This window comes from Ammospiza caudacuta, chromosome 15 (assembly GCF_027887145.1).
Source record: "Ammospiza caudacuta isolate bAmmCau1 chromosome 15, bAmmCau1.pri, whole genome shotgun sequence".
NCBI classification, from domain to species: Eukaryota; Metazoa; Chordata; class Aves; order Passeriformes; family Passerellidae; genus Ammospiza; species Ammospiza caudacuta.
Genome location: NC_080607.1, coordinates 17,059,290 through 17,083,548, shown reverse-complemented (window position 1 = coordinate 17,083,548; position 24,259 = coordinate 17,059,290). Strand labels below are relative to the sequence as shown.

The 24,259-nt window shown below is 49.0% G+C and overlaps 1 protein-coding gene across 1 annotated transcript in view; it reads right to left on the bottom strand.

Annotated features, from left to right (window-relative positions):
• Window positions 1–942: 942 nt before the first annotated feature.
• CTCFL (CCCTC-binding factor like) overlaps window positions 943–24,259 on the bottom strand; it is a 53,865-nt gene continuing 30,548 nt past the window's right edge. The window contains 3 exon segments of the mRNA XM_058814560.1: window positions 943–1,051; window positions 3,441–3,553; window positions 4,061–4,136. Coding sequence (XP_058670543.1) covers window positions 943–1,051; window positions 3,441–3,553; window positions 4,061–4,136 — 298 coding nt within the window.

Sequence of the window (24,259 nt, the reverse complement as noted above, 5' to 3'; positions counted from 1 at the left end):
GCTGATTCATCCCCAGCTCTACCCAGCCCTCTACACCAGAGTGCAGCATCCCCCTAGGCCTTCTCAGGGGCATAAGGATGCTGAGAACAGGGGAGAGCTCAGCTCAGGGGAAAACCACTCTGGAGAGATGCAGCCTGCCTGGAAAATGGGGTTTTACCACAGCTGCCTGTGGGCAGAGCACAGGCAGCACCACTGCCTCACACAGCCCGTGCTGCAGGAGCACGTGGCACAGGCCTGGCTCTCCCCATGGAAATGGCAGCCTGGCATCACTGCCCGTGTGGGAAAGGCTCAGCTTTGTCCCCTTGGTGCCCCTGGACGCTATGTAAATCCTGACAGGGTTTTCTTAGCAGCATGAAATGCCCATCTGCTCATGCAAAGCTGTGGGGGGGTGGCTGGTCACCGGTGCAGGAAGGTCCCTGCCATGCACGGGTGCCTCCCCTGCATGGGCCAGCCTCCCACCTCGATTTTGGGCCTGAAAGGGTTTCCTGCACCCAAAACAGGTTCTCCTCTCCTTGCTCCTCTCCTTGCCTCGAGAGCTGAGCAGGCAGCAGGAAAGCTGCCACAGCTCCTCTGCATGTCACCCAGGGAGAACCCCCAGCCCTGCAGCTCTGCTGTGCCTGGCAGGCTCCAGAGATAAGGCTGCAGGATGATCATTGGTGCTGTCATCATGACAACACAAAGCCTGGCTGCTTCCAATGCTGTTTTTCCCCCTAATTGTTCTATTTCCATGTGCCTGTGCTCACCCAGCTCTTGCCAGAAAGGCCAAGTGCTGATCATTGTCAGATGGTTCACACAGAGGTTTCTGGTTTGTTTTATTTTTCCAAGGATCCAAGAGGATAGGGGGATGGAGAGAACTTTGCTTCTCTGCTTAAAATAATTTGAGCTTTCCACTGTCTACGCCAGGCTCAGGCAGATATTTGCATAACAAATGAGCTTCTCCCCTCACTTCAACCCCGGGTTACCCCTGCAGCAATTGCTTGAGCTGGCTCCATCTCCTTCTTCATCTACAGCTCCATCATCATCATCTCCATCTCCCATCTCAGCCCTGGATCTGAGGAGGGGAGGGCATGGGGAGGGTTGCAGAGTTTTGGCACATTTGTCAATCAGACTCTAAACAGCCTCTGGAACATTTCACCAGTAAAAACATTTGCTTGGTGACCAACAAATAATTCCAGGCGTCTTTTATCTTGCTGTAAAAATGCCACAAAGCAGCTGATTAGTGGAGGTTCGTCTCCAAGCTAAAAGCTGTTGACAGCAGGACCAAACACTGACTTTCCTGTTATCAGCAGCAATGTCCTCTCTGTGCTGGGCATTCTCCAGGCAGTGATGGACAAGCATAAGGCACAGCTCTGAGAGCCTGTTTGGGTGCAGAAAAACCAAGAAAAGCCCTGAAAGTTTCACAGAATTTTTGTTTCACCCCTGAGACACATTAACACTTTGCTAGTTCAGATGGATAAATTATGCTATTGCTATTTAAACCAATTTCCTTGCAGACTGCTCCAGAGAACACCTGCTGCAATGGCTGAGGTCACGATTCCCAGCCCAGCAAAAGATAAAACTGCTGCCAGGGTCCATGGCCAGAGCTGCTTTGTGCAGAACCACACCACCTCAGCGTCTCTGCCAAGAACCTGGGGAATTTTCCAGTTCCCATTCTCCTTCTGGGAGGCAGAAAGTGGAGGAGTAAAGCTTACATACCTTCATGAAGATCTGAGAGGCATCAGGAGGGTTTCCATGAGAAACTGGATAGAAGCAAATGCTATCAGAGTCCAAATGCCCCATTAATTACACCAGAATCTCATTCTGGGGAGAAGGGAAGTCCCAGCAGTCCTGCAACAGCCTTCTCAGACAATGACTGAAAAAATGTTGCAGTTACTCATTTTGAAATGAGTTTTTGTAAGGGTTAGATTTTTCTTGCATGACAACACATTGTGGGTACACAATTAAAAAATGAATCCATGACCAGTCAGAAACAATCATTCCTCCCTTTTTCATTTAGAGTAAACTCTGAAATCTGCCTGTAACTGTAATTATAGAGCAAAACTCCAGAAGCCCTTGCAACATAAACATCCCCAGGTCCTTTCTGGGCAGCCCCCTGATATCAGTGAGTCACTGCAGCCCCCTCAGCTGCAGGTGGAGGGCACACATCCCTCCTCCAGCTTGTTTCCCAGCACGGCAAATGCTGCTCACAGCTCCTGGAAAGCAGGCAGCAAATGCTTAAGGTAATGAGATTCAACCAAACTGGGCTGTGCCTTTCCGCAGCAAACTCAGAGCATCACAAAGTGAGGTGTGAGGGAAAATCCCAGAGGAATTCTCCTGAGTCATTTTTCTTGCCTCTGTGTGTTTGGGACTTGATCCAAATGTGTACCCCTCCTCCTGTGTGCTGCAGCTCCGTTGACACCCCCAGGAGGAGCAGAGCTCAGGGCAGCCTCTCCAGCCATCCATGGTGGTTTGGCTGTGCTGCCCTCAGCCCTGGGAGCAGGTTTGGGTGCTGGCTGTCCTGGCACAGGCTCAGAGCACACACCACGTGTCCCCAAGCTCCCCTGCTGCCTGACTGGTGTTTGGGATGCTGCTCTGAGATGCCGCTCCCTCCACTTGTACCTCTTGACCACAAACCATCCTCCTTTACATGCAAACCCCCCAGTCTCAGCAGCACTGGCAGGAGACACCAACACACTCCTGAGCACCCGGGCAGGCAGCCTGAGCAGGGCAGGACAGGCTCAGCATGGCTCACAGTCCAACCTGCTGGGCTGCTCTGGTTTTGTTCCACTCCATCAGATGGCTCCCGGGGACGCTCCCCTGCAGGTTTGGTTTGCAGCACAGGAGTTGTGCCTGGCACAGGCAGCAGAGCAGCTTCCCCACCCTGTTCCAGAGTGGCCTGGGGTGACAAATGGCTCTGATGGGTGTCCCCAGCCCACACCAGTGCCCAAAGCATGGAAAATGCATTCCTGCTCCTGGCTGTGCTGTGTCCCAGTGGAATGGGGAAGGGGAAGCTCTGCTGGGTTTTTGGAGAGCCCTGGTGTGGGTTGGAGGCACAGGTGGGGTGGCAGTGGCAGCCAGGGTGCTTCTCTTGGTGTCTCTGCTAAGAAGTGACCAGCCTGGAGCTGCCTGAGCTGCTGCACAGGCCCCAGAGATGGAGAGGCCAGGAGAAGCTTGTCCTCAGGCTAAAAGAGCCTCCAGCTTCCCTCCCTCCCGTCCTTCCCTTCTCCTGCCAAGTGTTTTGAGAAGTTCATCCCCAAAAGCTGGCATCACCCTGGCTCAGCCAGGTGCAACCAGACCTCTCATCTTGGGCACCATCTCCAAACAGTGCACTGAGAACTGGGGAAACTGAGGCACATACAGCCACCAGGACACTGCTGCAGGCTGTTCCCATATTGCTTGGGAGGGACAGAAGGGACCATTGTGCCCTGCACCTTTGGTTTGACCTGGCACCTGGTACCTACCCCACCTTGTCCTCCTCGCTGCCCCTCCCTGGGCTGGTGGCAGCAGGTGACAAATCCTGCAGCTCCAGTACGTGCTGCCCACAGGTACCAGGAGCTGCTCCAACGGGCTCTGGCTAAAAAGAGAACAAAAGCAGCAACAAAAGACCAACAAATAGTTGACTCTGTTCCCAAGCAAATAAAAAAGAATGGGTTTGGATCGTCACTGCTGCTGTCCCTTTGTTTACCGAATGCAGTAACAAAAACAGCCAGGAAAGAAAAAAATATTCCCTGATAGGGACAATTTATTGTGGGTGAAGCAGGCTGGGGCATGCCCCAGGGAAGGAGGGCCAGGTTCTGTGTGGATCTGCTGGGGATGGGAAATAAACGTGCTCAAAAGCACTTAAAAAATCCTGAAAGGACCAGCCCTGATTGCAGCAGTTAGCAGTGATATATTCTTGGCATGGAAACAAAAAGCAAATTCATAGCAGATTTGGAGCTGATCTTACTGGCTTACATGGGATTTTATACTTAGGTAATTCTATTGTTGGTTGGGGCTACCTGATTTATGCCTGAATAAGGGACTGATCCTGCTAGCATTTACTGATGTACTTTAGTTTTACCTTTGCCCCAAGACATCCTACCAATTTCCCTGCAGCGAGGGCAGTGCCTGTCTGCAGAGCTGGGGCCTGTGCAAGAGGAAAATCTGTGTTGTAATGCCTGAAAGGGAGAGGAAATTTCACAGTGAGTCACTAACTTCCCCAGGCTGTGGCCATCCCCCAGTGCCAGGCAGGACACCCAAGGATGCCAGGGCAGCCCCACAACATTTGGGAGCAGTGGGGGAACATCCTCACACCAACCTGCAGCTGCATCCAGCTCTGAGTCTCTGCAACACACACCACCAGTTTAACACCAGGTTTGCTCTCCTGACAGCTCTCTCCCCAGGGCAGACCCTCCAGACAATTTGGAAACCCAGCAGAAGCCATTTGGACTGCTTGTTTCCATTCAAGAAAATGGCATTTATTGTCAAAAACACAGTGTTTACCCTGTAAGGTAAAAGAGATGGATTCATCCATCAAACACCGTCCTTTGACAGTGACACCTCTGGGTGTGCTTCAAAGGGAGCAGGAGAATAAAATCCTGAGGTGAGAGGAGGATGTCCAGGAGGAGAAGCTGTGAGCTCACCCACGGCAGTGAGATGTCCCCATGGCTCCCCTGCCCCTCACAGGCTGCTGAAATCAGACAAATGCAATCAAACAGGGGCACTGAGTCCCGGAGCAGCTGCTCTGCTCCCTGCCAAGCTATTCCTGAGCCCTGGGAGAATTCATTTGCTTTACAATGGGCTGCGAGGGCAGCCGGGGGTCTGAGCACCACCTGCAGCCAGCCCCGAGGGTGCTGGGGAGCCTGGGGGGCCCCAGAGTGAACCCCCCTGTACAAACCCCTGGGGACACCCAGAGTGAACCCCCCTGTACAAACCCTGGGGACACCCAGAGTGAACTCCCCTGTACAAACCCCTGGGGACACCCAGAGTGAACCCCCCTGTACAAACCCTGGGGACACCCAGAGTGAGCCCCCCCTGTACAAACCCCTGGGGACACCCAGAGTGAACCCCCCTGTACAAACCCTGGGGACACCCAGAGTGAACTCCCCTGTACAAACCCCTGGGGACACCCAGAGTGAACCCCCCTGTACAAACCCCTGGGGACACCCAGAGTGAGCCCCCCCTGTACAAACCCCTGGGGACACCCAAAGTGAACCCCCCTGTACAAACCCCTGGGGACACCCAGAGTGAGCCCCCCCTGTACAAACCCCTGGGGACACCCAGAGTGAACCCCGCTGTACAAACCCCTGGGGACACCCAGAGTGAACCCCCCTGTACAAACCCCTGGGGACACCTGGCTGAGCCAGCAGTGCCACCCCAGCCCAGCAGAGCTCAGGCGATGCTCACAGACCTCGGGGCACTGCTGTGGGATCTCCGTCCCCCAAAAACACACCTGGCAAAGGCTGCCAGCAGCAGTGGCAGGGCTGGGAGAGGGGCAGTGGTGTGTTCAGAGCTTGCCTTCATCCCACAGTGCTGCTGTGCACCCGGGAGTGATGGGGTTTATGTCACCCAGGACACTGCCATGACCACACAGACCGAGATGGGGTTTATGTCACCCAGGACACTGCCATGACCACACAGACCGTGATGGGGTTTATGTCCCCTGAGCTCCAGGACACTGCCATGACCACACAGACAGGCTGCAGTACTGGAGACAGCACCCAAAGGCACTTCCAGAGCAGCTCCTCTGAAATGGGCTTTGTTTATGCTGTAGCAGCCTGGAGAAATGGGTATTGCCTGCCCAGAAAGATTTAAATATACATAAAGTTAGAAGGAGGAAGTGTTAGCGAAAATCTCATGTTTCTGGAAGGCAGACGGTTCGTTAGCAGTGCTTTAATGAGGCTCTAACCTCACTGCAATGCTTTCATTAATGCTCCTTGCTTGCTGAGTGCCAAGTGCTTGGCTCCTCTCCGACAGCCCGGCTGGCCCACAAAGAGAGGGGCTGAGGGTCCTTTGATGCAGAACGTGAGCACATTGCCCCCCCAGGCAGGACAGACGACAGTTGGTGAGAGGAGACAGCCCCAAGCTCAGCAGATGGTGCCCAGGGCAGGGTGGGCAGCCAGAGCAGGGTGGGCAGCAGGGCACACAGGAGGGAACGGGAGAGGGGGGAAGATGAGGCAGTGATGCCCAGTGATGCCCGTGCTCCTGTTGGCTGCAGCAGGGTCAGCTGAGGGTCAGGCAACGAGCAATGCAGAACATCAGGGATGGGCGTGCTGGAGATTTGGTGACAAGGACAGATGTGGGCAGTGCAGGATGCAGGAGCTCAGCACTCAGCCTGCTCCCCCTGCTCTACTGCTGCAGATATCTTGTGTGCTCTGAGCCCAAAGCTGGAGCCAGATCTCACCTGCTTTGGCCAAACTAGAGTCCTTAATCCAACAGACTTCCAAACTTCCAGACTTCCAAACTCCCCCTGCTCTGCTGCTGCAGATATCTCATGTGTTTTGAGCCCAAAGCTGCATCCAGATCTCACCTGCTTTGGTCAAATGTAAGTCCTCAATCCAACAAACTTCCAAACACTCAAGGACCACTGTGACCATGAAGGGAGGGCCTCTGCCCTTGAGGTGCTCCCAGCCCTGCTGTGGAGCTGATCCAGCTGAAGGAAAACCAGGAGAGGATGGAGTCCCTCCTCCAGCCCCTCTGCCTGCGACACCCCTGTCCACGCTGCTGGCTGCGGAGGGGAGGAAGGGACAGCACCTGCTCGTGGAGCTCACCTGCTCATGGGGTGATGCCCGACACCCTGAGCACACCTTCAGACGTGGCTGCGGAAGGACAGACAGACAAGGATCACCCCAGCAGCTGCTGGGACACCCCCCACCCCTCCTGGGAGCCGAGGTGAGCATATGCCGTATGCCTCTCCTCCTGTTCCTGGAAACACTGAATAGAGGGATTAAAAACCACCCCTCACAGCCTGCAACAGCGGAGCCAAGGCTCTGGCTGGTATTCCAGCGCAGCAGAGAACAGGTGGGCAGGCTGCTGCAGGAATGGGAACAGCCTGTGGGAGCCTGGCCCTGGCTCTGCCTGCCTGGCCACCCCTGCCAGGATGGTGCCAAGAGGAATGGCAGGCTGGCCCTGGCATCACAGCACAGAGACAGGAGCAACAGGGGCTGGGCATGGTGTCCCACCAGGGTCTGGTGGCTGCAGGGGCAACCAGAGAGCCCTGGCAAAGAAAAGTTCAGCATCGTGTCACAATCAGCTGAAACAGACTCTCATGTTGTTTTAGCCAAAAAAAAAAAGAAGGAAGATTATCCAGAGAAAAAAGGAGGAGGCCATCAGGCTGCCAGGGCACAGAGTAAGCGTGAAACACAGGATGGAGGCAGGAATGACCATGGAGAAAAGCTCCTGCCCTCAGTGCATTCTGCCCAAACCACCAAACTACAAATCTCTGAACTAGAAAATTCACAATGTATTTTTTTCTCCACGTAAAACTGACAGATTCAAAGCCAAACATGGAAATATCTCAGGGTGCTGATGTGCATTTTTCCTGTTAAAGTTGCTCTGAAATCTGGCCGGCTTCTTGTGAAGGGATAAAAAAACAGAGAGAAAAAAAGAAACAGGATATTTTCAAGTAAAATTAGTTAGATGCAGTCTTTTTTTGAAGTGACTGCTATAGGCAATTGGGAAATTGGTAAAATAAAAATGTTAACCCTAGTATTTTTTGCCAAAATATGGTGTGGTTGTTTTTGAAAATAAGGCTTTCTAAATTTATCAGAATTCAGAATATGGCAGATTCTAGAAATGAAAGCAAAACACAGAAAATAAAATAGAGCAAAATTGAATGGCAAATGCTGTGAAATTTTCATCTGGAATTTACAGCAGCGTCTAAAGCCCACTCACACCACAGTAAATTCTTGTTCCTAGCACTATAAAATAGTCCCATAATAAATCTTTTTAGTTTCTACTGGCCCCATCCAAAGCTTCCCTGCACTGACAGTGAGACCTTGCAGGTCTCTGGGAGCCTGGGCATCACTTTGCACATGACAGCAACTGTGCCAGCCTGAAACACAACGTCCTGAATGCCCCAGCTCCTGTGGCAAAACAGGAGAAACTTGGTGCTTAAAATGGATTTTATCCATGACATACAGCAGATGAGTTTTGCCCTAGTGCAAAATGGGAAAACAAAGTAAAAAATGAGCACAGCTGTAAACAAGATGCACACTGGCAGCCCTCACCACCCTGGCAAGGGTAATTGCCCTCGAGTTTAATCAAGGTAGAAGGAGGGGATTAGGAAGCACCACATCCATGGCACACTTCCCTGCTTTGTCACATCACACTGAGCACTCGATAAAAGATCCCTTTGAAGAGGAGCCAAGCCCATCCTCATTGAGGACAGGGATCCTGCACTGGGTGTGCTGAGCTGGGCTCCCACTTGTGCAAAGAATTTGTAAGAGGCAGAAAAAGGAGTAGGAGTGAGCAGACAGTGTTGCAGCTCAAAGAAAACTACCAAAGTCAACAATTAATTATTGGGGTTTGCCTCTGTTTTTTTGCTGGCAGTGAAACAAACAGACTCCTGTGTTATTAAAATGTATCCTTCTCTAGAGATTTGGATATGTGTCAATAAAGATTCAAAAATCATTTGCCATCTCCCCAAAATCACGTGATGAGTAAAAAAAAAAATAGAATAAAAAACCTAATAGTAACAAGGGATTTTCTTTTGTGTCTTTCTTTCTGAGCTGCTGCCCTGCCAAGCTAATTTCAATAGAACCTTGGTTAAAGGAATATTAAAGAAGGGAAGGTGAGACTTTCCCATCATTCCACCAGAAGGGTTCAGTTTCCCAGGAAAGCAAATCTGTAATACAATGAGATCACTTCCAGCTGACGACTCTGAAGTTTGTTTTCAGAAGGCTAAAAACAACAACAAAAAAAGATAAAGTTAAAAAAACCCACACCCAAATGCAGATCACTTGGACATTGGGAATTTGGGCCCAGCCAGAGCAGGTACCGTGCCATCTTCCTGCTTCCTAGTGAAGGCAAAATTCCCTGGTTTAATTAGGGAATCCGGCTTGGGCAGAGGTGTGAGTGGTGATTAATCTTAAAAATTAATCTTAAAAATTAGTCTTAAAAATTAAATCTTAAAAATTAAGCCAGACCAGTGATTTCCCAGTGCTGTTTGAGCCCAGCCCAGGCAGGAGCAGAGGGGCTGGGGCAGTTCCACTCCAGGCTCTGCTCCTGCAGGCACAGAGGAGCTGCTGCCATCCAGGGCAGGGCAGGCACCCACTCACCAGGGCTGACGGAGCCATCCTCCTCTTCCTCCTGCTCCTGCCGTGCCAGAGCCCCACCCTGGAGCACAAACAGCCTCTGCCCACCATCCCTCTCCCTTGCAGCCCATGCCCAGCTCCTCCAGGTGTTGTTTGCTCTCCCAGTTCAGACAGAACTCACCACAAAAGCTCAGTTTCGTTGCTATTGATTCTCAGCCCCAGCCTGGTTTTGTTGAGGTGACCAAGTGAGTGGCAGGTGGTTGGTTCTTCTGCTTATTTTCTGCTGGATGGGGACACCAAATATTTGCTTTCTGAAATATTTGCAGCAGCTGGTTTCTCGGCTGTTTAGGTGACCTGGAAAGGCCCGGGGTGGCCTTGGACAGCCCGCGCTTCAAGGACGAGAAGAGGCTTCAGATCTTTTCTCTGTCTCAGTGTTTATTAATTGTTTATCTAAAAGATATGCTCAAAAAGGGTGGGAGAGTGCTCCTGTGCCTTTGCTAAGATGGCACAGAAACCCCTGGGCTGTGTTGCTTTGTCATGGAGTGCACCTCACAGGCAGCACATGTGATGGATTAACCCCTGGTTTCAGTGGAAGATGCCCACTTGGATGAAGGAGTGGATCTGGACTCCTGGTTTCTGATCCATACCAGACCACTCTTGGGGAGCAGCTTTCACTAACCCAAGTACAAATGCACTTAAAGCACTCACCAAACCAATCCTGTAGCAGCAGAACAGTTTAGACCTTGCATTTCATGAACAACAGAACTGCCTGAGGGCATGTGCTAATTACAGACTGCTCCTATCATTGCAGTTTACATTGCAAGGCACCAACCAAGCAGAGCAAGAGTGACTTACCTTTGATGAGGGGAAGCTCCAGCTATGATCAAGCTGGGATGTTGTATTCAAGGCAAATGTAGGGAAGGCTGAGCCAAGTCCTGCTCTGGATGAGCTCACAGATTGCCCAGTAGCTGTTGTCTGTAGCAGATTCATTGAGGGATGTGTTCTCATCTGAGACCTCCAGAAGTGCTGAGTTCTGGATAAGTTCTCCGTCCCTCAAATCACACTCACATCATGGCCATATTTCAAAAATAGACCAGGAATTTTGGAGACAAAATTCTCCATTGCTGAGATGTCCAAAGGCCTGCATGCTCCAAGGTTCTCACAATGTCTCCAGACGCAGCAGAGAGAGAGGGAGAAGGGTTTCCTCCAGGCAGGGACTGCTGCTGCAACAGAGATTCAAAACCACAGCTCAGCATAAGCTCTGCAAAAAGGAGACACCTACACAGAGCACAGGATTGCTGGGGCCTGAGTGCTGCACCCAGAGATCTGCTGGTGAAACGCCACAGCCTGCAGGGTGGATGGCAGAGGAGGGATCCATCCAACCTGGCAGGTCTGGGTAGAGACTCTGGCCAGTGGTTGAGGGGCTGCCTCTTCCCCATCTCTCACTGCTCTTCATATCCTCTCCTGCATGAAAGAGGCAATCATTTAGGAGTGGATTTTTAACTCAGTGCCATGAATCACTGATAGGATCAGGCCCACAGAGCATGCAGGGTATGACTCAGTGCTAAGCACCTTTTATTCTGCAATCTTCCTAGGCAGACAATATGCTTTTGGATTCATGCATTCTGCAGTTTCTTTCTTTTCCTTCTTTTTTTTTTTTTTTTTTTTTTTTTTTTTTTTTTTCTCTTGTAAATACTTTGCTATGTCAGAATCTGTCAAACAACTCCTTGTGCCATGTTTTCACAAGAATCCTACTTGCTGGCTGGTGCCAAGCTCCCTTTTAAACAATCCTCAGTGAAGCATTGCACTGCCTGTGCTCTGCTCTCATGCCATATTTAGACAAAAGCCAGGGAATTCCCTGCCCTACATGAGGGCTTGAATGAGTGTGCTCTTCTCCCACCTCAACTAAAAAAGCATGTGTTCACATCAGCCAGGCTTCCACCCAGCTTTATTTTTAATTCATTCCGCACTTGGATTTATTTACCTAGAAATCTGAAGGGGGGAAAGGAAAATTTAAAGAAAACAAAACAAAACAAGTGAATGCAACCACAGACACATGCTTAGTCCTGCTGGGTCCATTCCCAAAGAAACCAAAACCAGTGGAATAAACCAAAACCCCACACTGACAAAAGTGAGAAAAACATGCAAACCTCACCCCAGTGCACAGCTGACAACAGCTGGATCAGGTGGCTTTTAGCACATTAGCCTAGGGTAAGGAAACAGCTGACACTGCTGCAGGCTGCCAAGGGGGTTCTGGCAGAGCACCTTGTGTGCACCTGGCTGATGGGGAGGAAAAAAGGGAAAAGGAAAGAGGAAAAAAGGAAAAAAAAAAAAAAAGGGAAAAGGAAAAAAAGGGGAAAAGGAAAGGAAGGGGAAGGGGAAGGGGAAGGGGAAGGGGAAGGGGAAGGGGAAGGGGAAGGGGAAGGGGAAGGGGAAGGGGAGGTTTGGGAAGGGAAGGTTTGGGAAGGTTTGGAAAGGTTTGGGAAGGTTGGGGAAGGGAAGGTTTGGGAAGGGAAGGTTTGGGAAGGTTTGGGAAGATTTGGGAAGGGAAGGGAAGGGAAGGGAAGGGAAGGGAAGGGAAGGGAAGGGAAGGGAAGGGAAGGGAAGGGAAGGGAAGGGAAGGGAAGGGAAGGGAAGGGAAGGGAAGGGAAGGGAAGGGAAGGGAAGGGAAGGGAAGGGAAGGGAAGGGAAGCCCCGCACGGTCCCGTCCTGACGCTGCACAAGTCAATGGGGCTGCAGAGCCTTCTGGAGCGCTATTGAAGCGCCGCATTCCAGAGCACTGCGCTAATCGCTCCCCCCAGCCCTCCAGCAGCTCTCCGCTCACTGATGTTTAAATTCTTTGCCGTACTTTTGTCCGCAGCCTTTGGGCCCCCCAGATTTTTGACATGTGGTCCTTGCGCTCGCTGCCAAGTGTGCTGGAGAGGATGTCAGCCCCACAGCACCAACACAGATGCTGTCCATGCACTCACTCTGCTGGAAAAGCTTCAGATAAAGGCCTGTCTGCCCTCCTCCCCTGCCCCATGAACACTGCAAAATATTCATTACATCTGCCCCAAGAATCTGCTGAGGAGAAAATTTGAATTCTTAAATTGAGAGTCAGAGCATTGTCAAGTACAGAATACATGGCCAGAAACATGGAATGAAATACTCTGAAAAACAAGGCAGGATTTGCTCTGGATTATTGTTTTCATGTCCATAAATAAAATGCATTACAGCTATCTCTAATATATCCACAGTGCTGGTAGTGATGATGAGGACATCACTGCACACAGGATGCAGACAGGCACCTTTTAACTGCTGTCACTTAATTCTGCCCAGTGTGGCTTGAGCTGACATCCTAACTGAGACATCACTCAAGCCTTGACTAGCCTGGTGCTCCTGGTGTTGTTGCTGCTGCCAGGAGCATTCTGGGGACAGGCAGAGAGGAAAGGAATGATATGGACAGAGCTGTAGAGTTATGAAATGCACCCTTAGGATCATATGTTCAAGAGCACTCAGTTCCTGTTTAGGAACCTAAATGAAGCTGGCAGGATTTCAGAAGTGCTTAGCATCTATCAGCTCCTACTGAGAACATGCTGAGCTCTTCTTAAAATTGTCAGGGCAAAACAATTTGAAGATAAGAGCCAGCTTGTGGCTTACAATTAACATCATTGTATGGGTCTTCAGAGCAGCCTGGCAGGAGCAAGAATAGCTGCTTTCACAGAAGATATTGTACATGAGCCCACATGTCCGAGCACAGGGACAGGTCTGTAAGCACTCACCCCACTGGCTGCCTCCTGAAGGAGCTCTGCACCCCAAGGAGAATTTTCCACTTTGTGTCATTGATGCCTTACAGTGTTGAGCAAGTGGGAGTTTACACCTGACCATGCCAGGACCAGCCACAACAGTGGAGTGGAAAGGACCAAAATGAGTGCTTAAAAACTCAGAACACAACCCACAGGGCTGCAGGCAGGGCAACTGTGAAAACATCTGGAGAAATGCACTAATTTGGGCCTAACAGATTAGGTTCTGGCACATAATTAGTAGCAAAACTAAGTGCCAGTTGGTACCTTCTGTCTTTGGGCCCCAAAGTGCTCTTTGCTCTGAGATGGTGTGAAAGATGTTTTCTCCCAGTGGTGACAAACAGCTAATAATGCCATGGAACCTTCAACAGACAGAAAGATTTGTCAAATCTCTCCAAACACTTCCAGAAGCATCAATCCAGCAAAGAACTGAGTCAGCAGCAGTCCCACTTGCCCTGCTGCAACCGCTGATATATTTAAAAGGAAGGCTGCGAATTCAAACCCTCCCACTGCTCTCAGCTCCTCCACCCCTGAACCAGCTGAACCTTGGTACCAACACCAAAAAAACCCCAAACCAAGCACAGCAGCTTGTGCCAGGCTTCAGCTCACCAGGGACATATTATAATGCTTGAAGAGGGCTAAGAGTGAATCCTTCTCATCAAGCTTCTCTTTTTCACTGTGTCCTTCATCTCACATTGAGATTCCAGCAGTTATCTTCCAGGTAGGAGCAGCTTGCTTATCCTTGCTTCCCATGTATTTCAGGGGTCACAATGTCTGACTGCTCCTTGGCTGGCTATGTTGCTTGGTCTCATTCCACAGAAAAACTCCAGAGATTCCTCTGGGGGCAGCAGGAGCTGAAGGATCTCACGAATCTTGGTTCCAAGAGGTCCCTTGACTCACCTTGGTGTTGAGGTGGAGCTGTAATTTCATGTACTTCCCTAGATGAGGGTGCTACACCTCAACCAGAGCTGCCAGAGGACACTACCCCTCATGGTATTAGGACATCACAATTTTTTTTCTCTCTCTTTTAGCTTAGGAGAAGCTTCATGTTTTCTCAGTAACAGATCAAAATCCCTCCTGTTGAAGGTGAAAGCAAAAGTATTGATTCCAGAGGAGCTCCTGCTCCTAGCCCAGCTCAAGGACCCAGGAGAGAGATTAAACATCATGCAATCATCAGTGCCAGACTTTACAAGCTCTGGCCATATTGATTTATCTCCTGACATCTTGACACGACAGCAGAACAGCAGAAGAAAACATAGCACTATTTTCCATTCTGACTGAAACAAGTAGTCCAAAACATGCATGAATTTAATTTGTCACTCCTCAAATATAATGACTCATTATGATTCATTAGTCCTAAGTATTCTAGCTCATTTTCTACAGCTAATTAACCTTGTAAGCAACAATTCACCCAACAGAGGATCACTCTATTGCCATGGGGAGGCTGCACTCTGCTTTCTCCTGCAGGAGAACAGAAGTGCTGCCATGGTCTGGCCAAGGGGCACTGCTGCCCTTTCTCTCCTGAATTTGCTGAACGGGGACAGCCTGAGAAAACTCATTTAGAAAAAATGGAGAATTCTCCATTCCAGTGAGCAACATATGCTCAATGCAAACACAGTCTCCTTGGAGCAGGGAAGGGCTGGGTGGCCATTGCTGCAGCCACTGAAGGATAACAAACATTGTCCTTTGCACTGAGCTGAGCTCAGCTAGGCAGGAGAGAGGAGGGTGACAAGGAAGGTAAAGATATTAATGCTCATCTGGAGCAGTGAGAGGAATGGGGATTGCTGCAGCTCCTGGGATGATGCCCTGTCCTGGGGAAGCCAGGGGCTCACACAACTGGGTGGAGCTTGGACAGGACCTTTCAGTCTTTCTCTTGGTCCCTTTTATACCCTGCTCAGATTTAAACATCCTCTCAACTTCTCATATATATTTAGACCAAAGAAAAACACCATTAAAATGCCAAGGAGGCTTTCAAGACAATTGTTATATTAAACTAGCTTCAATCCTAAACTCTGCTCCTGTGAAATCATTCACTGGACAGCCCACTTTAATCCTGAATTAATAATTAAGTGCTGCTGTCACTGTCAGATGATTGCTGCTTTCACAGGTCAACCACAGCAGGAAAGGGAATTTTAACAAAACCCTGCCTGACCCCAGGGATTTACAGGCAGCAAGTTTTGCATTAGGCACCAGGGTATGAAATCACAAAATCTTCACTGCAGAAGTCCTCCTCATAAAGCAGCAAGAGTGGCAAGAGCTGAGCACTGCTGCTGGCTGAGGAGCACCAAAAGCCATTTCCCTGGCACGATCCCATGGCGCTGCTCCCACGGGCGGCCCAGTGTCACCCCTGAAACCCAAGAGCTGTGGCCGTTTTTAGAGCCAGCCTGCCCGAGGATCTGCTGCATTATCTGGGCACCACGTAAGGGAACAAGATGAACTGCAGCTCCCCCAGCCACTTATTTACCTTCTGTTTAGACAGAGCCTCTGCTCTCCCCACCGTGCTCCCACTCGCAAGGCACCTTGTGCAGGGCTGCTGCTCTGTTTTTAAAGGCATGCTGCTGCCTTTCAGCTGAAGCTGCTGGGGTTTTTCTGGTTGTTTTTTTTTGGTTTTTTTTTTTTTTTTAGCTCCCATACTCTTTAAAGTAATTTAAAACATGGTGGCAAATAAAGGTGGTGAGGGGAGATACAGCAAATGCACCATGGTTGGTACTGTAACTTGAGATTAAGGCAAAAGGTGCAACTTAAACTGAATTAAAATAATGTCAATGATTAGGGTCAGACAGCAGGAGTCCTTGCTAAGTGGACCATCTCCCATGTATTCGGAGTGGGAATCACTCCAAATTTGAACCAATCTATTTGAACCAAGACTTCAGGATCTGTTCTGGCAGCAAACACACTGAGGTGCTCACAGCACAGCGAGTGGCAGCTGTGAGGAGCCCTGTGAGGGAATGTGTCCCTGAAACACAGTTTGAATATTCTGGGGAGTTAAAGGCCCTGCTGGTTTGTCCTGAGCCCACATGAGCAGCAGTGCCTTCAGAGGCCTTGCACAATCCCACAGGTGGAGCAGGTGCTGCTGAGAGTCTCCAGCATTGCAGGAAGGTGGAAGGGTGCCAGAAACACGTGGCATGAAAATCCAGTGTCCCTACCTGGGGTTGTTATCCCAGGATGAACTAAACACCCTTGAACTGTTCAAGCTTGACTCAAAACCCTCAGCAGTTATTAGAATAAAAGTGTTGAGGCCATGAACACTGACAGGCTGCCAATAGGGGAAGATGGTTGACTACACTGATACATCACCAACAAAACAAGAAACCACTTCCAAAACTTCACATTTTGAGAGCTTGGAGATTTCCTAGCCACACCTTTGGTCTAGAATTTTCTCAGATGTTCAGGTGCCAGCCCTGTCAGCACTGCAGAGCTGCCTTGAACATCCTGCTGATGGTCCTGGTGCTGCAGACACTCACCTGGCTGTGCTGCGCTGGGCAGGCTGAGCTGGGCTCCATTTCAGATTCAGGACACCTCTGAGAACTGGTTGAAAGAGGACTCCCTAACACTCCCATCAGATGCTGCTGGGCCTTTTTGTGCCAGGAAAACGGATGTGTGCAACAACAGCAAAAGTGCCTGGAAGCGTCCCAAAGCCCGAGTGAAATGGGGGAATGTTGAGTGGCACCAGACAAAAGGAGCAGTGATTTAATCTCCACAGATGGGGAGGAGGGAGCAGTGTCAGGAAAAGCAGGAGGATGAGATTAGCTAGGCAATAAAATGAAAATGAGCAAGAGGTGGAGAGAGCTGTGCTGAGATAAGAGGAGGTGGATTACAGGGCTGGCAGATGGAAGGGGAGCAGGCAGCCAAACAGTGAACAAAAAACAGGTAATAAATCTGTAAAAATTGTCACCAACAATGTTAAATACCATTTTCTGCCCATTTTCTCCAAGGAAGTAAGTGGTTATGGCAGAGGGCTGTGCTGTGGATCCCCTCAGGGTGCAGTGATGCTGCCTCCAGCCCCTGCAAATGGCCAGCAAGGTGTGTTTGCTTGGCCTCCCAGCTCCTGCAAGACAGCCAGAACCCTTTCTGACACATGGATAAAGCAGCCCTTTGCACAAAAGGTGAAAGAAATGGCTTATTTCTAGAGGGCCTGACCATCCATTTGAGTCAGCCTAATTCAGGAAAGCGACACCTCGTCTCCTCTGCTGCTGAAAAGAGAATTTCCTCCAGCCCTGCTGGAGCACATTAGGCTGGGTATCTCAGTTCCGGGTGATAAGGCAGCTTTTATCAAGAGACTTTCATTAATGCAGTTTAACTGGCAATAGACAATTGATAACAAGCAGACATTTGACCACAATTTAAGTCATTAAGCCCTTGACCACCATGTTTTTGGAAGATAATCTCTAGAATATCTTAATCTGTGTCATTTTAGCAAAGCTACACTGCAGCTTTCCAAATCTGTGAACCCCCAGCCTTCCATTATCCAAGGCAAGTCAGTGCTGCTGGCAGCACATCCATCTCAAGAGGTCACTTCAAATCATTTATTTTTCATTGCACTTTAACTCTGGGAGAGGAAATTAGTGGACAAAGAGAAGCAATTTCCTTGTGAGTCTGAGACCTCTTCAGGACAGGGACACCTTGCTGCTCTGTGCCTGGCCCAGCAGGGTTTGGGCAAAAGAACAGCACTGGTGGCTCATATGTCATTGCAAACATCTGTGTGGAATAATAAATACCTGGTTTGAACTGAAAATATCCCACCCAAATGTGGGGCATGGTCACATTAAGTCCCTGCTGAGTTGGGTTACATGCCTGCCCCCTCTTTATTCCCCAATGGATACCTCTTTCCCTCCATGCCCCTTGAGCTGATTTAATGTCTCTCCAACCTCCAGCACAACCAGGAGAGGACACAAACAGATCTCAGGGTGCTGTTTGGGGACAGGGATGAGGTCAGGGGGAAGGCATGGAGAGCCCAGGTCAGAAGTTCTTCATCCCAGACCCTTCTGGAAAATCCCATTCCTCCCTATCAGGAATAAGAAACATTTCTACCATGCTGAAATGAGTGCATTTAAGAGCATTTTTTTCTCTAGGAAGGCACTGTGGTTAGGCAGTTCTTGGACAGACTCTGAGAGTTAACTGCAGGACATTCAATGCTCTCTGTTCTACACCAGAAGTCAGGCTGAGGGTCCCTTCAGATCCAAACCAGACATTTTGCAAACATTACCAAAAAAGCCCCTCCAAAACCCCCTCCAGTCTTCCACTCAGCATTAGGAAAACTTTTCAATAACAAGATGTGATTGCCAAATGTTAACAAAGAGGGCAAAACCATCGGGATCCACGTTTGACTCCAGTTTTTGTGGCAGCCAGGAGGGCTCTGGAAGGGCATTCCCCAAAGCAGCCCAGAGCTGTCCCAGCTCCACAGACACTCGTTCCTCATTGAGCCCAGGAGCTGCTGCATTTCCCAGCTGTTCCAGGCTGGGATCAGGGCTGGCCCATCCTGCCGGGAGCCAGAACTGAGAGCAGTGAGCGAACACAAACCCTGCAGTGCCCAGAGGGAGGAGCAGCCCCAGCCCCAGGGAGAAATGGGCTGCAGGGAATGGTTGGGCTGAAGGGACCCAGGAGGGCAGCAGGGAATGGTGGCTCTGAGGGAGGTTTTACAGGAGGATAGCAGGCAGAGAAAGTGCCCCACACTGACTGACCCAGCTGGGATGTGCCCAAATCCAAACTCCAGCCCAGGGGGCTGCAAATGCTGCGCTGAGATCAGTTATGTCAGGTCCTGGCAGCAGGTGTGGGGAGGAGCTGATTTCCAGCCCAGGATTAGCAGCAGGATATACAGCACATTCTCCCTGCAAAAGTGTGATCATATCAAAGCTCCATCTGCACTCAGGCTGGAGCTCAGAGCTATTAATGACTGCTGGGGGAGAACTAACATTTTTTTCTTATTACCAGTTAAATAATCTTCCCACACCTTGAGAACTAACCATTCCTTTTTCTTTAAAGACATGTCCATACATACCTCTTTCTTTCAATACAGATAATCTACACATATCTAGGGCAAGGGAAAATTGCACAGATTTTAAAACCCAGAATATTTTAAATGCTGTGTTTATCCTTTTTGTTTTAGAGGAGCTCAACTGTTCTCAGCTTGGATGCAAATACACATACTTCCACTCTAGGTATTTTTAGTGAGGAGGAAAAGACAAATAGATAGTGCATTTCAAACGTCACACTTTCAGCTGCCTTTATCTAACTTTGGTCAAGAATTTAAAGCTTTGCACTGAACATCAGCATGTTTCGAGCTTCAGCTGTAATTCTCTTCTCCTGACAAGAATTTGCTGCTAACAGAGCCTGTCTGTGACATGGGAACCAACAGGCTGAAGCTGAAACCAAGGCTGTCAAGCTCACTTCACTCATTAGTTATGAAATGGGAAAACCCAGTGAGCAGTGGTGTCACATGGAAACATGAGGGCAGCAGTGACACTGCCTTCCAAACGGTGTCAGCACCAAAACCAGGCTATAGATTATTTGGGAAGCCACAAACACTGACCTCGTGATCCTATTCTGGGCTGCTCCTGTGACAAAAAAGGGAGAAAAATACCCAAAACCATCAAAACAAAAGCAGAAGCTGACGGCCCTGAGCATTGGCACCAGGGGTGAGGGCAGTGCCTGGCTGTGAGCAGGGACCTCAGTGCCCAGCCCTGGGCTGGGGACAGGGTGGTTTACAGGGGGACAGTGTGATTTACAGGGGGACAGCTGCTGCACTCACCCCAGCTGCCTGGCCCCAGGGCACACTGCAGCTCCCAGCTGCCTCTTCCCTCCCTTATTTTAATTTTTTTTTTTTTAATTTTAAGGCAAATATCCAGTTCCAGGCTTGCCCCCACAGCTCAGAGGTGGTTTCACAAAGAGGGGAGCTGCTGCTGTCCCCCAGCCATGCCAGGAGGGCTCCCATGCCCAGGATAACACATGACTCCCCGAGCCTCCCAGCCCTGAGCTCAGCTCGGATGCTCGGGATGACTTTTCCTAATCTTCAGCACGTCAAACCTTATTAGTTGATTTTATTAAATCTCTCTCCAAACATCTCTGAAGTAACACTTGGTGTTGCTGCATCCCAAAATAGCCTCTCAGTCTGGGTTTTTGGCAGCCAGCACAAAGCCTGGATGAGACCCTGGAGAGACGGATTCAGAAGGAAACTCACACCAAACCCTCTTGTCCTTTAGACTTGCTCAGCCCTTCCCAGCCCCACACAACCCCAAACCTCCTTTACCTCAGGAACTCTGCAAGCATCTCTGCTTCTCCAGCTGCCTTGAGCTCCCAGCTGGGCCCAGGACAAAATCCTGCTGGCAAACAGCTCCACTTGTAGAAGATCTGCACTGGTGGTGCAGCTGCAGGAGCCTTCCACCAGATCATTACTCTTCCTGTTACAACAGGCTTTTATTTCTGCTGTCTGAGAGGTGAGATATCCACGAGACAGAGGTACAAAGCTCCTGCCACTGTTAATTATTAAAAGCATTTATCACTGAATCTCTAGCGATGGGCGGGTGACAAATCTTGGGTGAGCCATAACGTTTCCATGAGTGGCTTTTAAAGGGGAAAGACTTGCAGGAAATCATCATGCATTTAAAATGTAATATGAATTCATATCAGTGACTGTTTTGACACAGCTTTAACCTCTGACTGCAGGGATTTACAATTTAAAAGACATCTGGTAACGGACAATCTTGCAAGGTAGACAATTTAAAAGACATCTGGTAACTGAAGATTTTTTCAAAGCCAGAAGTCCATTACATACAGTCAAATGAGCTTGAAAAAAAAAAGCACAAGGCACATCTGGTGTGATGAGCAAGAGCTCGGAAAAATCCCCATTGTCAGTGTCAGTGCTGCTGGTTTGGGCAGCAGTGAAAAGCAGCAGAGCCCTGACCCAGGGGCAGGATGGGCAGTGCCCTCCTGAGCTGGATTTCTGTGCCTTGCTCCTCATCCTTCCTCTTAGAGCCAGCTCAGCAGTCCTGGCCACCTCTCCTCACCCTGAATGTCACCTTTCTTCTCCCACCCATAGAATTGTTGACATCTTTCCTGCAGAAGGAAAATGGTCAGATTCAGCCCCGAGCCAAAAGATCCTCATTTGGCCCTGGATGTGTTGAAAGCATGGGTCACACACCAGAGCTGGAGCACAGAAAATCTGGCTGTGTAAGCACCAGGGAATTCTGCCAAAAAGACCAGGGATTCTGTCTGTAGTCAGCCCTTGGAGAATGCTTTCTTTGACAAAAAAAAAAAAAGAAGGAAAACTATATAGAAAAACTCCATCTCTTGCAAGCTTATGAAAGCATGGCCATGTGCCACAGAGGCCACAGAGGCTAATGGGCTCCCCAGCAATGTCCCCCACCATAATTCAAATGGCAGCAGCAGACTCTAAAAAGTTCCTCACTCTCTCTTTCCTCTCTCTTCTTTTTTTTTTTTTTTTTTTTTGGAGGTTTTAAATAAAGCCATTAGACCCTTGAAAAAGCAGCCATTACAAAGTGTGGAAAGAGTTTTCCAAACAACAGCTGAGGGTGCTGAGCAGCCCCCCACAGAACCAGAGGAGGGTTTTCCACTGAGAAGTTTCCCATGTTCTCCCTTGCACTGAAAAAAACACTGAGAGTGTAAAGCTCTGCCTTTGGAAAGGGAAAAAGTTCTGTTCCAGTCTCAGCTGAGCAGGTGTGAGCTCCATCTTCCTCCCCAAAGGGGATAAACTGAAGATGCCACTTCCCTCAAAGTTGACCAGAGGTTTTGCACATCCACCTGCCCAGAGATGCCCCCAGGGCCAGAGAGCTGCTCTGAGCTCTCTGCACTACAAAATAACCTCAGTCTTTCCTCCTTCACAGGGACAAACCTTCCAGGCTGAAAATCCCCTTTCCCCTCCCAGTCCATTCCATCAGCTGAGCAAAACCTCCACCAACACTGAGGCACTGGGAGTTGTCTCTGAGCAGGCTTCACCAGGAGAATGACCCAAAGTCCCATTCTCCAGGATCTGCTTTTCTTCTCTTGCATTTAGTGGGAATTCTCTGTCTCCAGCAAGGGAGGCTCAGCCCTGATTTCCCATCTGTCACTGTCCTCCAGGGTCCATCCTAGCTGGAGATTTTCCTGAAGCCAGCCTGGCTTAATTCCAACAAGTGGGAACGAGCTCCCATCGCCCCTCTTATCACTCCCTGCCTCAAACAAGTTTGACCTTTTGATTGGTTTGAACTTGGGGCAGCACTAAAACACTTGTTCTGGCAGATGAGGTCAGTCCCCCAGCTTTCTGCTGTGTGTAATGGGGCACTAATGGCACACTGGCTTTAAATCATGGCATATTCCCAGCTGTGAGGACAGGGAAGGAAAACAAACTCACAGAGGTTGTCCCCTGACATCAGGCTGGGCCAGGCTTGTGAGCAGCTCCAGATCCAGCTCATGGCTACTTCTGGCTGCAAAGAAAAAAAACCTTTGAAATAGTATAGAAAAAATTCCTATTTCAATGTTCCTCTTCTCTCCATCACCCCCTCCTGAAGTTATCCATGCAAAATCCCTGAAAATGCCTCCTGCAAAGGATTGTGTGTCACTGCTGATCTCGGGCAGAGGATTTTAATAACCAACAATGACAAACAAAACCTCGGGAGCAAAACGTTTCCATGGCATTTAAAATTGACTTGGAAGGGAAGATATTTTGTCCAAACACATGAATATTCCTCAAGCTGTCACAGGTCAGAATTTGTAAGATCATGTTATATGTCAGGTTGGAAAAGGGGGAAAAAACCCAACTGGAAATGGATTCCAAAGATCAAGTTGAAAGAAATGCAAAACCCAACCACACGGGGAAAACCACACTGGAGCAAACCCAAATCTTTTCATCACTGCAGAAGCATTTTATGTTAACGTGAAGAGGAATTTATTCTTTTATTAATGCAGGATTTTTTTTTCCTCTGCCATCTCTGCAGGACTCAACATAGACAAATAAAAGCCCTGTCAGTGACTTCATTGCTCTCAGTTCTACATAAAGGGGTTGGACACACACTAATGGGCACTTCTATGTGGCAAACAGGAGTTAATAATGGACATTCTTTTCCCTGCTTGCAGAAGAATGCTGGTGAATTTAACACATTTTATAATGTTTGCTTATTTACAGTTACGGTTGTAAAAATGACAAGAGGAACTCTTAGTTGTAAGAGGGAAATTTATAGAAAAACCTAAGCATTGAGAAAGTTTCTTTTCAGAGGGTTGTCTCACAATAATCTGATTTCTCAGATTATTAGGACACACCCAGAGGGAAGGACCCTGTACATCTTCATTTCTGAGGGTGGTGTGGCCACCTCTTAAGTAGATGGGCTGCTGCATCCTCTGTCTTAGTCTATAGATTGATTTTTAGGTGCAATAAATTCCAGTCAAAATGCATGGAAACCTGGAATATGCTCATATTACAGCATTCCACTTCAGAAGTACAGCCCTGGGGCTAATTTCCTAATTACTCATTTCCTGCATTGCCCCAAAGCTCTGCAACTGCCACGCTCCTTTACTTCCTGCCAGCTCTAGTGAGGAATCTGGAGTTACTTACCCAAACCATCATTTCTGCAGGGAAATAAGGCTGAACCTCAGGTCTGAGGGGTCTGATGGCCAGGGTGCACCATGGGCTCTCTGCTCAGGGTATCCCAAAGCACTTCCAGCAAGAACACAGCCCTGCATGGAATACGAAGGGAGGAGAGCAAGAACATCACATTTCAGAGCCCATCATTCAACACTCACACTCAGAAAATCCCCTGGAGCCCTGCAAGGGCCTGAATATCCGCCAGCAGGGAGAGGAGAAAACAAACAATACTTTTTAAATTTAATTTTTAAAACAAGCACGCAAATATGAGCGCCCATAAATTATACATAGCAACACTCTGTCCTTCCCAAGCCACTCACGTTTGAAAAGTTAAATAAAGCCAGTTACATTGTAAAATATTAATCAAAGTGAGCATTATATTGGGTCCTATGAATCACTTTGTGTTCAATATTTGCAGTGTCACCATGGTGAGGAGCTGCACCTAACACAGTGCTGTAGTTATAGAGAGCTCAGCCATTGCTACTGGCTTCCCAAGCTATAAAACTGTCATCTGCACTAGGACAGCTCAGAGAACATTATATGAGGCTTCAAAATCAGCATCCCTGTTTGAAGCTAATCCATGGCTCATGCCAGCTGTAAAAGTTGAGGTTACAAACACTGGAACAGGAAAGTATTGACTGCTAAACACTGAGATAAAATCCAAGTGAAGATGGGGCCTTTCACTGAAATCC